This window comes from Colletotrichum aenigma (genome assembly GCF_013390185.1).
Source record: "Colletotrichum aenigma strain Cg56 chromosome Unknown KSG_Cg56_contig01, whole genome shotgun sequence".
In the NCBI taxonomy this organism is placed as follows: Eukaryota; Fungi; Ascomycota; class Sordariomycetes; order Glomerellales; family Glomerellaceae; genus Colletotrichum; species Colletotrichum aenigma.
The window spans coordinates 1,752,717-1,766,706 of NW_023500907.1; the positions used below are offsets into that span (position 1 = coordinate 1,752,717).

At 55.3% G+C, this 13,990-nt stretch overlaps 1 protein-coding gene across 1 annotated transcript; it reads left to right on the top strand.

Annotated features, from left to right (window-relative positions):
• Window positions 1-12,718: 12,718 nt before the first annotated feature.
• CGCA056_v000464 (Zinc finger protein) lies at window positions 12,719-13,990 on the top strand (the record flags this gene model as incomplete). The annotated part of the gene is made up of 2 exons (XM_037315725.1): window positions 12,719-13,802; window positions 13,863-13,990. The coding sequence occupies 2 exons, from the start codon at window positions 12,719-12,721 to the stop codon at window positions 13,988-13,990; spliced, it is 1,212 nt and encodes a 403-aa protein (XP_037185353.1).

Genomic DNA, 13,990 nt, shown 5'->3' on the forward strand with positions numbered 1-13,990 from the left:
CTGATCCGGAAGCTTCCTCCAACGCTCCAGAAGATCCTTCGGCAAGACGAAGGTCAGGAGAAGGCTGCAAGGTGCACCCGCGGAATTTGGGCGGAAATACCAATTGTTTTTAGCAATACCCCTAGCTTGCGTCACTAAGAAACATTGTAGCGCGACGAGATCATCCTAGAGGCGGTGGACCAAAGGAAGCTGGCTGTGCTGAGGAGCCAGCTCAACCACCTAGCGGCCGGTCGGGCGCCGGGGCTCTCGGAAGCTTGAGGTAAGGTTCTCACCGGCCGTCGCGGGCTGGCGGCTCAGCCTATTGCGCGTCGTCAGGCGGCAAAGATGGCGCTGGGGTGCGACTCAGGTGCTCGTGTTTGTCACCGTTGAGGGAACTTTCGTCGGCATTGCCTCGAAGTATTGCGATTTCCCTGCCGAATGTGATGCGGTGCCGCAGCCGATGCGATCTGTTTTTAGAGCACCACAACAGAGCGAACGAAGCCGATTTGGTACAACAGATATCAGAGTCTTGCGCGTTGTCGTGTCGGGACAGCGTCGCCCGAATGGATCGGTATCGGCAAAGCCTCAGCCTCAAGGACGGTCCCGGAGGAAAGTGAGGATGGTGAGTGGCGCATAAGCCTCCGACGTTCGTTGTAGAGGGGCGGTCGGAAGACGACCGGAGGCAATAGGTTCCTGGGATTGTGAGCCTTGCATTCTGAATCAATCTGAGGCTGGTGCGGACAGAGGGAGAGGTTGTTGGGCAAAGTATTGCTACTGCAGTACCAGTACGAGGATGTGCCGTTCAATGCTGGGACGAAACGATTCCGGGGAAAGAAAAGCTAATCAATCCGGGGTGAACGCGGGGTTCATGGCACTTTAAGTAGGTATCCGTACTTTCATCAGGCGAAAGGGCCAAAAAAACATGGGAATATGAGTAGATTCGATGAAAGTGCAAGGGGATTTTAAGACGTTTCAGACGGAACAAGGCAGGCGGGCTACGTCATCGAGTGTTTCGAAACACATCCCACGATGCCCCTTCCTCCATCGGTTTCCCCCGTGTTTGGGCGGGTTTGGGGGTCTGAATTGCGGCAAGTGCAGCCAACCACCAGCCCTACCGACGGTGCGGACGTCTGCCTCAAGATGCCTTCCTTAACCTTACCTCAGCCTTTGTCAGTGGCACTTTCCCGCTGGGTTATTGAGTCGAGCTGAAGGGCATTCGCGCCTGCCTCACTTTCTGAGCCTTCGATTCTGACGTCGTCGCAAGGTGCCTTTCCCAAGGTAACCTTGTCAACCTACCGTGCCTACCGTGTCTACTACTGGGCACTAGGTGCGGCGGCACTGAAGACCACGGAAGGCATGACCCGATTCAAACAAGCCTTACCGAGACGGAATCTCGAGTCAACACCAACCAAATGAGCCGCAACTTCCAACTTGCAGACCACCGCTACAGCATCAATCCTATCCGATCAACACCACTCCCGCACGTTTCATCCCCCTTTTCTTATTCCCCCACGACCCCAGCGAGCTGGATTCCATCGCTTCGTCATCGAGCACAGAATTACCTGAATCGGGCATTGCGGAGGAGAAGATAGCACCGACAACAACACGGATGCAGCTTGTCAACATCACATCCTCCAACCCGAAGGCCCAAACCAATCACTGTCGCCCCTTCCTGTGCCATCATCGTGGCCGCATCTCTAGCGACAGCACCGACTTTAGTCTTTGTCTATGTCCGACATCCCCGTATGCGGCTTGAGCCTAGTGGCCACACCGCTCCGGTTGGCGTCCTCACAACAATAACATCGGAGCGCCTTGACCCTTACATGACGCCGCCGTACTGCGGTAGCCCACCTCAAACTCTGCTTTTGGCCTGGCTTCTCTAAACGGTCGTTCGCGTCTTCCTTCTGGGCTTGCCGGCTGCAGCGACTTCCGCCATTAGAACGTGCAGCCATTGTTAGACAAGACGCCTCCAAGGCTTTTGTGTAACTTGGGCCTTCGTCCTGCTAGCCCGGCTTCGCTGCCTGCTGTTCGCCATGGCAAAACTGGAGCTACCTGATGGGATCAACAGAACTTCCCCGATGCCGCTAGGGAGAGACGTTCGTCCCGTCTCGGTAGGTGTCGCTCAGGGCGTCAGTCTGTCAAAGTCAACCACATGTCTGCAACAAGTTACGCGCGTCACCCGTCATCCGCTCCACCTGCGCCAAAATACCTACAACACTCGCAAGTTACAGCACATATCAGACCCAACGTCCAACATGCGGCATTGACCAACAGACGACATGAGATGTTCTTGGTTTTGTCCTGCCCCTTTTGCCGATACGGGTCAATCACGGATGTCACGAACGCCGGCCGGGGCAGGAGCAGGAAGAGGAACAGTAACGGCCTCAGGAACAGGAACAAATGCTCCTCCCCTGGTCCTAACCAGCTATTTTCAGTCGGCGTGACAGCAGGCAGAAGGACGGGTACGGATACCCGTACATGCCATCACACGGACGACCAAGCAAGAGGAGTTGTACTGCGTCTCGCGTCCCCGTGCCTGCCAGGCACACGCTCTCAGACGGAGACCGCTTCGCATCATCACTCATCAGAACTATTGCTCCATTCTTCTCGATGCAACACAAAAGTCGAGGGCAGAAATTTGAGCGAGCGAAGACGAAGACATGAACCCACTGCCTGCCATCTATCTGGAGACAACGCTCTGATGGACCCACACACAAATTCAAATCAATGCCTGCTCACAGGGTTCCTCCATTGCATGGCTCTCGATTCGACTGTTGAACAACAGCACCACCAGCAGATGCAGCATCCAACGAGCAGGCAAGCAAGCAAAGCACAGGCACTGGCAGCGGCAGTGACCACTCGCGGCAGCAGAAGCAGCATGCAAAGCCTCCGCAGCTGTGCAGGGACGCAGGATACGGCAAGAAACGCCTAGGCGCTAAAATCTTCACCATGCCGTTGTGGTCGTCCTCTTGCAGTCCAAATCGGGACTCGAGATCCTGAAGCTCGAGCGTCCAACGGCGAGCGCGTATCCCGTCCTTGCCGTCCCGTCGCTGGGCGCGCCTCACGGCTCTTCCTCGCTGTAATTAGGCTCCCCAACACGCTCCAGAGACAACAATCAGAGGCGATGGCACTCTGAGCTTCAGGCACCCCCAGGCACTACAGGCACCGGTCCGCAAAGCAAAGTGAGGCTGGCACGGCTGGTCCGTCTGCAGGAAATCAAAAAACGGTTATGATCGTCACTCCCCGCTGTGGGCCGCAGACTGGCCGGGGTCGTCGAGCACACTACTATCCCTTCCGGCGTAGCGTCTCCATACAGTTCAATGCCAAGGGAGCTGTCTGGAGTCTCTTCTGGAGTGCTTGATTGCCTCCAACAGCAGAAAAGACCCGCCTTTGGGGAATCCTGGTCGATTCTGAGACATACCCTTGTCGACTCAATCAGCAAGGGGCTTCCTGATGGCTCGCCCTCCCGCCTCCTCCGCTGTCGCTACCAGGCTGCGCAGCGGTCATCCACGCAACCGCACACTGCACGCAGCACGCAGCACACCTACCTTACGGCACTGGACGGGCAGGCTGGCACTTGGGTGTTGGGGTCCCCCCTTTAGACGCACTCCTTTCATAATCTTCCGCCAAGGGTTATTTTAATGAGCTTCTCGTACTCAGCATCCCGCGATGCGCTTGCACTGCCCTTCGGCATCTTTCATCACACAAAGTCACTAAGGCTCCTCCCAGTCCATCCATACCCATACCATGCTACCTATGCTTTGCCTTACGGAGTACTGCACTAGGCAACCCTATCCAGCACGTTTCTCGACATTACATTCTTCTCGAACTCTAATCCACCGCCAGCGTTGCATCCGAGGCCCTGTGGGTCGACTCTCTGTCCTTCTTGAGAGCCCTTCCAAGATTTGACATCCGCCTTTGGCAGCTCGAGAAATCCACTTTGTTGCCGCACGAGGCCGGCGCCCGCTCATCCGTTGGAACGGTAATATGACAGATAACCTACAGATTGCAGCCGACAGAATTTGTTTCCTTGGATGCGACCCTGTTATTGTTTGAAGAGAGGATCAGTCAGTGCCGGAGCTGGCGCCGAATTCTAGGCGTTGATCGGCGCCGTCATCATCTCGGGTATCTGGATCAGGTGGCCCTCCACGCTCAACTCAACTGCACCTCTGTGACGGCTCCAGGTATTCACCTGTGCGTTCGGCCCTACTCAGTGCCGTTGACAGCCAAATCCGAGTCCTTCGGGGAACTGAGCTGTGTTATTCAGTGGCTCGCTGGTAGGCACGCCGTTTTTCAATAGCCCGAACTGCTCGGTCAAGGGACGAGCGTTGAGCATGGCGCGATGGCTTACCGCAGCCGCTCGTCATTGCCGCCACCCGTTGTTCGCCATTTGTGATTGCGGCCTCCCGTTGTGCCAGGACCAGAAGCTGCCAGAGCACGTTCCCCTTCGTCTGATGGAGTCAGATATCGTCACTCGACCGCAGATGGAAGCACGTTCTATTGCCATGTCCCACTCTCAACGACATGAGGTCGACTTATCAAATCCTCAACCCCGTCATCGCCGAGCCCATTTCGAAACTAATACGGATAGTCGATCAGCGTTGACGTGCCCTCGATACTCCGCCGCGTTGGCTGGTTGGCATGCCTTCGTCGACGTGAACCACATCTGTTCACCGCAGCCCCAGGCTCATCGGCGACCTTAACAGCGCCTCTATAAATTCTACGAACATGGGCTGCCCCTGCCTAGCGTGTTTCAAGTCATCGTTTTGGGCCTACTGTCAACTCGTCGCCTTCGAATAAGGCATAGTGAGGCTTTGATTTGAGATGAACGCTGGGGATAATCTCGAAGAACCCAGTCGCGACTCTCCATGTTCCGCATATCCCATCTCGCTCATTCCGAAGACGACACCTTATGATCACCTCCTTCGGGAAAAGAACTGCACAGCAGCCCCAGAAGAGGCTATTGGGACCTGGCAGGACGACGCATCCTCATCGAACGACGCTGCACGTCGGCTGTTAGTGATGGGCTTATTGGGTTTTCTCTAGGAAAAGTGCTGCTTCAGAGCAGGGTTGCCCCTACCTGTTTCTCTGCGGGCTATGGAGGTAGCGAACTGGAGACAACCGTCCGGGGATTTTATTGCCGAATTGAACTTACATGCACCCATTCTCGTCCTAGGGCCTTCAACTCATCGACTTTTGGACCCCACATGCCACTTCTCGAACGCCTAGGGACCCGTCAATGTCGAATAAATTTTCCGTTGCTAAGATGATGGATTCTCGTTATCGGGGTCAACGAGCCCGTGTTTGGATAGGGGCCAAATGAAACGTTCTCGATGTGTCGAGCCACCACGGCAAATGTTATTTGCCACGACATTTGACCAGGTGGAATCATGCCACCATATGGCGACAACGATATCAGCCAACACTCCAGCGAATGGACCTTGAACGACGCCTCTTGAGTCCGAATCGGCCCGCAAGTTTTGGCACGAGAATGTTGGTAACCCGTGTTGCTGACTGTTCGTCAAAGCCTCATAAACGCCTCCTCACGCTTCTCGAGATAATAGGCGCGCCTAAGAAAATGGCGTCGCTGGGAACATCGACTTTCACATCGGCATGTCTTGAAACACAGCCTGGCGATGATTGGCTGGGCACGACCGTTGCAATCAGAGGCAAAGTTGCTCATCAGGGTCCAGCTCAGGTACTAGGAACGATTAGATGACACTAGAGGATTGTGTCAGAAGCCATTTCCACACGCCGAAGCGCATCGTGACCGCTCTTCAATATCCCCCGAGGGCCCCGGTCACGACTAGGCCGCCCTGGCAAAGACCGGGGGTCACATAGGAACGTTCCACACTCTCAATCTTTAGCCTCTCGAGGCCGGCCAAGGGTCAAGAGGCGAATCACGAACGAAAGGCGATTTTAGTTGTGCATCGTCAGGTGGGTGTTGGAGTGTGGATGGCGGCTTGTTGATGCGGTCGTTCTCTGGCTGCAGCGGAATAACTGCTAGTGCAACGCCACTCCCATCATCCGTCATCTCCCTGAAAAGGAACGGTGGATTAGCTCCCTTGCACATCCTTGTCGACTGCGTGGGTCTTTTGGCTCTGGTGCAATCAAGTACCGGGGCCCTCTTTTCTGCTTCGAATCCCCTGTCGCTCATCGCGTCGGGGGTTGGAGGTGAGAATGCCTTACCGCACGAACACCTCAGGCACCAAAGATCCGTGAAAGCCGCGAGACATTTGCTACCCATGCTACCGTGCACTCCTAGTGTATACTGATCGATGTGGCCCTAGCTTTACCAGGTTGGAGAAACATCCAGGATTAGGGAGTGAACACATTGAAGGCGCGAGTCTGTTTTGGTCGCAATTCTGGCAAAATACATCGATGTGAGCGCGTGAGGGGACAAACGCTGAGAGGAAACAGGCGCGGCAACGGCACGCTCGAAACCGACCCACGATATTTCAGAGAGAGATATCCAGTGTGCCTAAAATGGACTGAAAAGTTTTGGTCGAGAGATGAGATTTCTTGGCGTGGAGGACAACGGGGCCAGCTATCGTCGAGTGGAGGGGAGCTCCTTGCCGACACGGCGAGACGGACCCTTTTCAGGCCCAGCACGTGAGAACAAGAGATCGCAACGTCGTTCACTTACCTAGAGGAGGTGAATTAGCCCAGCATCCAGGGCAGAGAGCAACATGTGGTACGTACGGGATGCTGAATAGGAGCGGCATCTCCACCCTTGAGGATGGATGAGGGTGGATGAGGGGCAGCGCCAATCGAGGGTACCCCAGATCGTTGATGTAATCGCTGGGCCTCTTTGACGTTTGGCAAGCGTTGCCCGGCCGGCTAGAAGGCCGAACAACGAGAAGAGTACATACGGCGCATTTTTGGGAACTTGCCAGCAGGACGAGTGCGCGATGATGATGGTCGGTCTTTTCCTTGGCCAAGCGTGTCGCAACCGCAGATGAAGGGGATGCTGATGATGGGGAAGGGCATGAAAGAGAGACTCACTACGTCAGTCCAAATCCACAAACGAAGGGCTTCGTGGACGACATGACACCCCATCGAATTTGCTCCCTCAACCCCCCGTCGTACTGTGATACAAACAGATACCCTGAACGAAGACCAAAACCTCAACCACCACCACCACCACTATTATCACAGCGGCAAGGACGCCATCCACAGGTGTTCATGGGCTAGCTCCTTGTGGTCGTGGGAGGAGGCGGAAGCTGACAATGGCGTCATACATGTAACCTTCTTTTGTTGCTCCCTCCCACGCACTGAGCAGGAACCGACGTTTAAGCATTCTCGGTGCAGTTTTCCTGGCGGGTTTGATGTCAGCCAGCGTTGGATTTCGCCACCAGGGACCCGTCTGTCTGCGTGCAGGCGTCGACGCTAGAGTGAGACCTGCGCCGAAGTACCAGGCCCGCCAAAATCGGCTGCGAGTATACCCAAGCATCCAACAGACGCGACTGAAGGCTGAATGGGTGAATTGAGCGTGGGTAGCAGTCACAGCGGTGTACTAGAACAGTCGCGCGGGAAGGGGTTGCGAAACTGCCACTATGGCACATTCTCCTTTTCTTTCATTCGTGTTTGGTGGTAGCTATGACGGGCGCGCATCCCCCCCCCCATCTGAGGCTCTCCATGGCTGTCGTTGATGTGATAGCGGCGGTTCGACTGGATGTCGACATGAGTGGAAGGCGGGATGGCGGGCACCCTGCTCCGTGCCTCCCGGTCATCTCATCAAAAGCTGGAGGACGTCAAGGTATACGAATAGGCACATGGGCAATGTCGCTCGCTCCCCCGGCACGGCGACGGGATCGCAGAGTTGCGTCCATCTCGTATTCTTGGTGGGATGGGTTGCAGGCGTGGGATGTCAACGTATCAGAGATGCGGTGATATGACGACAATGTCGAACCCTTCTGTCTCTGGTCGTCCATTCTTGCTGCCCAAAGCCGCGGTTGCGATGTGGTCCAGCAGCACCCTCTCATTCAATTCCGCCCGCCCTCATCTGTGCAGGCCCCATGTCATCTCCCCTCCCCTTCCCCTTCAGAAGGGACAGGATAGAGGAGGGGATGGATATGTTATGGGGATGATGAGGACTGGGGGGCAGGCAAGCAGAGCAGCAGGCGCAGAGAGCGTGGCAGGGAACGTGGAAACATCTACGGGTACCCGTTGTGTAGTATACATACGTAGTGCGCTGCGTAAGGTATCCTTCTGGTACGGATAGGCAGTGTAGTATTGTAAGGCAGGGCCTGTCTCTGAGTGTCTGTGTCCTCGACGATGAGGAGGAGCATGGAGGGAGTATTGAAAGGTCAAATCTGATTGTTGAATTGGTGGCTCCCCTTTTTTTTTTTTTTTTTCCGTCCCCTTCGTCCTTTTGTCCCCATTCCCTTCCCTCCACTTGCACTCACTTTATCGTCGTGCTTCAATGTCGGTCCTCCCACACACCATGTTCACCACCAGGGCTCAATTCCAAAGAGCCCCCAGACGCGCCCCTCCCCTTTCCCCTGCCAGTTGATGACAGCAGTTTCCGGGTGGGCACTTGTGGAGGTTGTTTCAATCTTGCGCCCCCCTGCTCGAAACGCATCAATACATTGACGTGCCTTACGTCAGTGATGCACTTGAGGTCGAGGAGCAGACGCCCTGAGGTTTTCACTACCTAGCACAACAAACTAACCACACGCCGCCTCGTCTTGGCCAGGGACACCCCACCATGTCAAGAGCCCCTGCCCACCAGCAGAAGGTCTGTTCTCTTGGCGCCCTCATTGATGTCAGTCTGCGGTTGCCGGTTGCTTATTCCCTACCAGTGGGCGAGCGAGCATAGTATTTTCGTGGGTGGAAAAGGCAGACGACCAAAAAAAAAAAAAAAAAAAAGGATTCTGTACACAGAGCACAGTACTATGGCGGTCCACTTCTCTTGTCCTTGCGCCCTCACAGTTTCTTCATGGCTCACCCTTACCTTTTTTTTCTTTTTTTTTCTTCCTTCCTTTGCCCTTTTGCATGCCGGCCTCACAGTACCGCAATACGTCTTCTAACTTTACCCTTGTCCTTTTTCTGTCGACGCGCAAGGATGTCGTTGACATCGTTTGGATGCCAGAGGTGGGCGCTATGGAGCGAACGCAGCCCGGTGCGATGAAGAGGCTGCGTTGTGTACCAAAGTTACCAGTCCTCTCTGTTTTTCCTCCCCTCTGTTCAGTGGACAGACTGAGAGAGAGGGGGGAGGGGGGGGGGGGGACGCATTCTCATGGTAGCCCACCCACTAATGGACCTACCTGCCTGACTGCTGCTGGCAAAGCGGAAGCGGTCACGGGGTCACGTACCTCATCTTGCGCCTGCGATGCTCCAGTCGAGAGCTCCTCTCTGAAGCCAATTCACCACTCAGATGTTATTGCCGTGCCCTGCCCTCCACTCTTTTTACTTTCACGTCGTTCATGACACTTTCCGGGTGCAGACCTACGATGCCATCACACGCACCGGGAAGGGGGAGAGAAATCAATAGGACCGCACTTGGGCTCTGCACACCTCCATTTGGCGAAACACCAAAGAAAAAAAAGGGCTTTCGTTGGGCGGCAGGCAGTCACACCGCGTTGTCTTGCTGTGATGTATATCTGAACGGGACACTACTGTTGGACAGCTGTTGGACAGCTGTTGGACGAGAACGCCCAAATAACCCTGGCTCTTAAAGCCCATCCATCCACATTCAAGCAGGCCATTCTCAGAAATAAGGTGTCTGGCAGTCTGGATACCCTTCTCAGCCTGGTCAAGGGACTTGTGGCGAACAGCGCCGTTTCCGAGTCAAGGCTTGGGAAGTCTGAATCTGGCCATGATGCTAGCAGGCTGGCTACGTATCTGGCATGGCGGGATTTTTCCCATGTACGAAAGCTGCGTAGGCCTTGCGGTAGGGAAAGGAGTCGTGTGGTTTTTTCTCTCTCTCGCAAAGACCCTGCATATCCATCCTCCCACTCACCACGATCTGATTGCTTCGGCTTTGGACGCCCACCTATCGAATGAGATGTCCCAATTCCCGGACAAGAGGAGGAGGAGAGAATGAGGAGCCAGTCTGCCCACCAATATAATATTCGTATCTACTACGTACGCCAACATCAAGCAAAAAAAAAAAAGCACAAGCTCCTCGTCCGGTCGGGGGTTTCTTGGCCTCTGCCCCCTCCCGTGCCGTGTCCTTGCCTGCCCGTCATAAGTGGCGTTTTTTTTTCTCCTTCGGGGTGCGTCCTGTTCTCTGTCATAGAGAGAGACAGACAGAGAAAAGGTCGACCGGAAACCAAGACCGCCATCCTACGTTACTCGACCCTGACCTTTACTTCACGACCTTGACCTTCACGCTATGCTAGTGCGGTGGATATGGCTCGGATTGGGCAGATGGGGGCAGAAAGAGAGAGTAAGCTCCTCTCGACGACATTATGGGCAATGCGCTAGAGGCGATGGCGAGCGGGAGAAACAGATACCGGTACCTTGTGGACTGAACCTTTCCATCCGTGGTGTAGGTAGGGATGGTGACTGGTGGGGGAGGCCGCGTGAGAGCAGGACACTCAAGCAGCAGTCAGTGGCAGCGGTGGTGAGCGAGCGAGCGGGCAAGCGTACGGGTGCAAGTGCAAGTGCAAGTGCAAGTCACAGGTAGGTAGGAAGGAAGGCTCTTAGTTGGGTAGGTAGGTAGGTAGGTGGGTGGCAGGTGGTGCTTGCACTTGCTAGCCTTGTCCAAAGTACCAAGTCGGGGCAGACGAGTGCGGAATGAGATACTTCAGCCGTACTTGGCAAGTGGGCGGACGGAACGAAGATGCACTGGTGGCAGTCGCGCTGTTCGCTGGTAGTTACTCCCGCATAGCGCGGTACCTGGTCTGTACAGGCATGGCCTTGACTGTACCGGCAACTTCTAGGAAGAAGGTACCGGGGCAAGTCTCTCTCCTCTCCTTCTCCCACCTCAAGGACTGCTCCTGCCTGCTTCCACCGCTGTGCTCCTCCTCTCCTCAGTGAAGTCGGGTGTCATAGGGAAGGTATCCATAGTGCTAGCAGCACCTTAGCTGCTGCCATGACCAGCCATGACCATGTCCACTTCACTTGGTCCCTGCCCTTGGCCCCCCCCCTCCTTCCTTCCCTTCTGCTTTCCCTCCCTCCCCATCTGCCCCCCTGGTCCCATTCGTCGAGTTGAACCCCCATCCCATCCATGGCTAACGATACCCTACCTTACCCTGGACCCTTCACTCTTTTGCCCTCTTTCCTTCTCTTCGACTACACTACCTCACTTTTCAGATCACACCCCTTCCCACCCCCTTCCCACGCCCCCTTTTCTCCCACACACCCCACCCCTTCTCTCTCATCGCTCCACACAACGTACCTAGCACCAAGTAAACCGACATCATAGCTTCATCTCTGTGTCTCTCCTTCCCGACCCGGCACCACCAGATGTAAAAGCGTTGTTCCCTCGCCTCCCATCATTTTCGGGCCCATCTACAATTTTGACCCAATTTTCTGAACGCTCATCATCAGAGATCATCAGCTCCATCAACCAACCTCAAACCGCACCAAGCAAATACACAAACGTCCTTAGACGCGCTCCGCCTTCTCGTTGATGCTTCGCCTTGCTCGCCTCGCTTCACCGTCCCATAGCCAAGTTCCAAAGTCTCTCTATCCAAAGCGGGAGAGCACCACTACCATACACACAACCCGCAAAAAGAAGCAATAATCCTCAAGCCCAGAGGCCAGAGGCACACACTGCAGCACACTCACGGCCGCATCCAACAACAACAACAACAACAACAAATTCACCCCCACCATTCGAACTTTGTGTGAGGGGACAGCACAGGCGCAGAGCAGAAAAAAAAAAGACCTTACAGTCGTCTCTTCCCGGCTGACCTCACAGCCGTCCGTCCTCGCATTACACCGCACTGCTGGACACCTGGGGTCCCTGTCACGGCTCCCCAATTGACCTCGAGACTTTTCACCAAACTGTTCTCGACACCGCAGATCTTTCTCCCATTCCGACTGTCCCTGGCGTACTCCAGGTCTCCTTTCTCCTGGTCGTCTTGTCAAAAATTGGAGCCACCATCTCTTCTCTCTGCTTTCTTCCAATCTACACCACGTTACGCACTACCGCGCATCCGCTCCGCTGTCGCTCATCCACATCCACATCCTCTTTCTCCATCCACCACCACCACCTGGTCTGCTCGACCCTCAATCCAAGTCCCAGTCCCGGTCCCCAGCACCAATCCCTAGTCCTAGCCTCCTACTCCTCAGCCTGCCCCCCGTCCCAATCTGAACCAGCCTGCTACCCTACCTAATCGCCCCCAACCCTGTCCGCCTCGGCCTCTTTCCCACGGGATATTGGCGCTGTCGATCACTCTGAGTCGGAGTCGTCACAGCTGTCTGCAGAGAAAGCGTCTCCACACTTCCTCCCATGTCCCGCTGACCACTGTGCAACAAGCTTCATACGACTCTTGCCTGGTCGGCCCAAACGATTGGTCTCAGCTCTCAACTGGTTCAAATACAAGTGTGTCAGTAGTCCACAAGCACACACTTAAACCTCGCTGATCCCCCAACCTCAACTTCCTATCTCCCACGGGATCATCCAGTTCTATCTGATCCGTGTCACGACTTGGCTCTTTTCTTCAATAGTCGGACACTCGCATCTGATCAGCAAACGCTATCCCGCCGAACCTTTGTTGACGGACACCTCGTCATCCCATCTCTCACATCAACCACCACACTCTCACCACCACACACTCCGATCATGACTATGACACTAGACTCCCAACAACGATTCGGACCTTTAAACACATTCGACCACATGTCTTCCTACGCTACTTCCTCCACCTCTCCCCAGTTCTCAAACCCCTGGGCCAACACCTCGTCCTCCCCTCAAGCACCCAACGGCTTGTATGCGGTCGGCAACGGTCACGGTCTCGGTTCGGGTTTGAGTCTGGACAGGTCACATACTGCCCGCACTAGCACGAGCAGCAATGCCTCATCTTTGGGTTCTTATGGCCAGATCCCAGTGACGGCAGCATCAGCAGGTAGTCTCCCCATGGCAGACCCTCTGCCTAGGACGGACTTACTCACGCTCCCTCAAGATATCCTCAGTATCAACCGCATGGCCGCCACCTCGGCTCCTGCCTACGGTGATGCCTCTTACGCGACGGCCCCCTCCCCAGTCAACGGCTCTTACACCGCCTCGCCCACGCCTTACGAGACAATGGGATACGCTCCCGCTCCCATGCGCTCTACCTTCGCCCTCGCCCCGGAACCCGAGCACTCTAGAAGATTCTCTCACTCGTCAGTACCCTCAACTTCCTTGGTCGACGTCTCGGACCCAAACGTCCTGGCCCGGCCACAACGCAACTCAATGATTGACTTTAGCAACAGAGGAATCCAACATCACGATGACCGCAGGAGCTTCGCCGATGCACTCGACGCCAGCCATGGCATGCTCGCCATGAGCCAAGAGACCCCGCGCAACATCTACGGCGCTCGCAGTGACAGGGGCTCTGGCGATGCTTACGGCTTCCCCTCGACTCACTCTACCAGCTCTTCCGTTTCCTCCGCGTCCGGATTTGGCAACTACTACGGTGCCGATTCCGTTTCTGACTACTCTACCGCCGGCTCGGACATCGAGTCTGTCACCTCCAGGACATTGCCTCGCCCTCACGGTCTCATGGCGCCTCAGATCCCTCCGGCTCCCCAGTCCATGATGGGACAGTTCAGCTCCAAGGTTTCATCCAGCACGCAGAAGAAGCACAAGTGCAAGGTCTGCGACAAGCGATTTACCAGGCCCTCGTCTCTCCAGACTCACATGTACAGCCACACTGGCGAGAAGCGTATGTCTATTTCTCATTCAAAAGTAGCCCAATTGTGCTCTCATACTGACTCGAACTCAGCTTTCGCTTGTGAGGTTGAGGGATGCGGCCGCCACTTCTCCGTTGTATCAAATCTCCGAAGGCACAAGAAGGTGCACAAGGGCGATGCCCGGTCAGAGGCTGGATCCGAGGATCACAACTCCGACTAA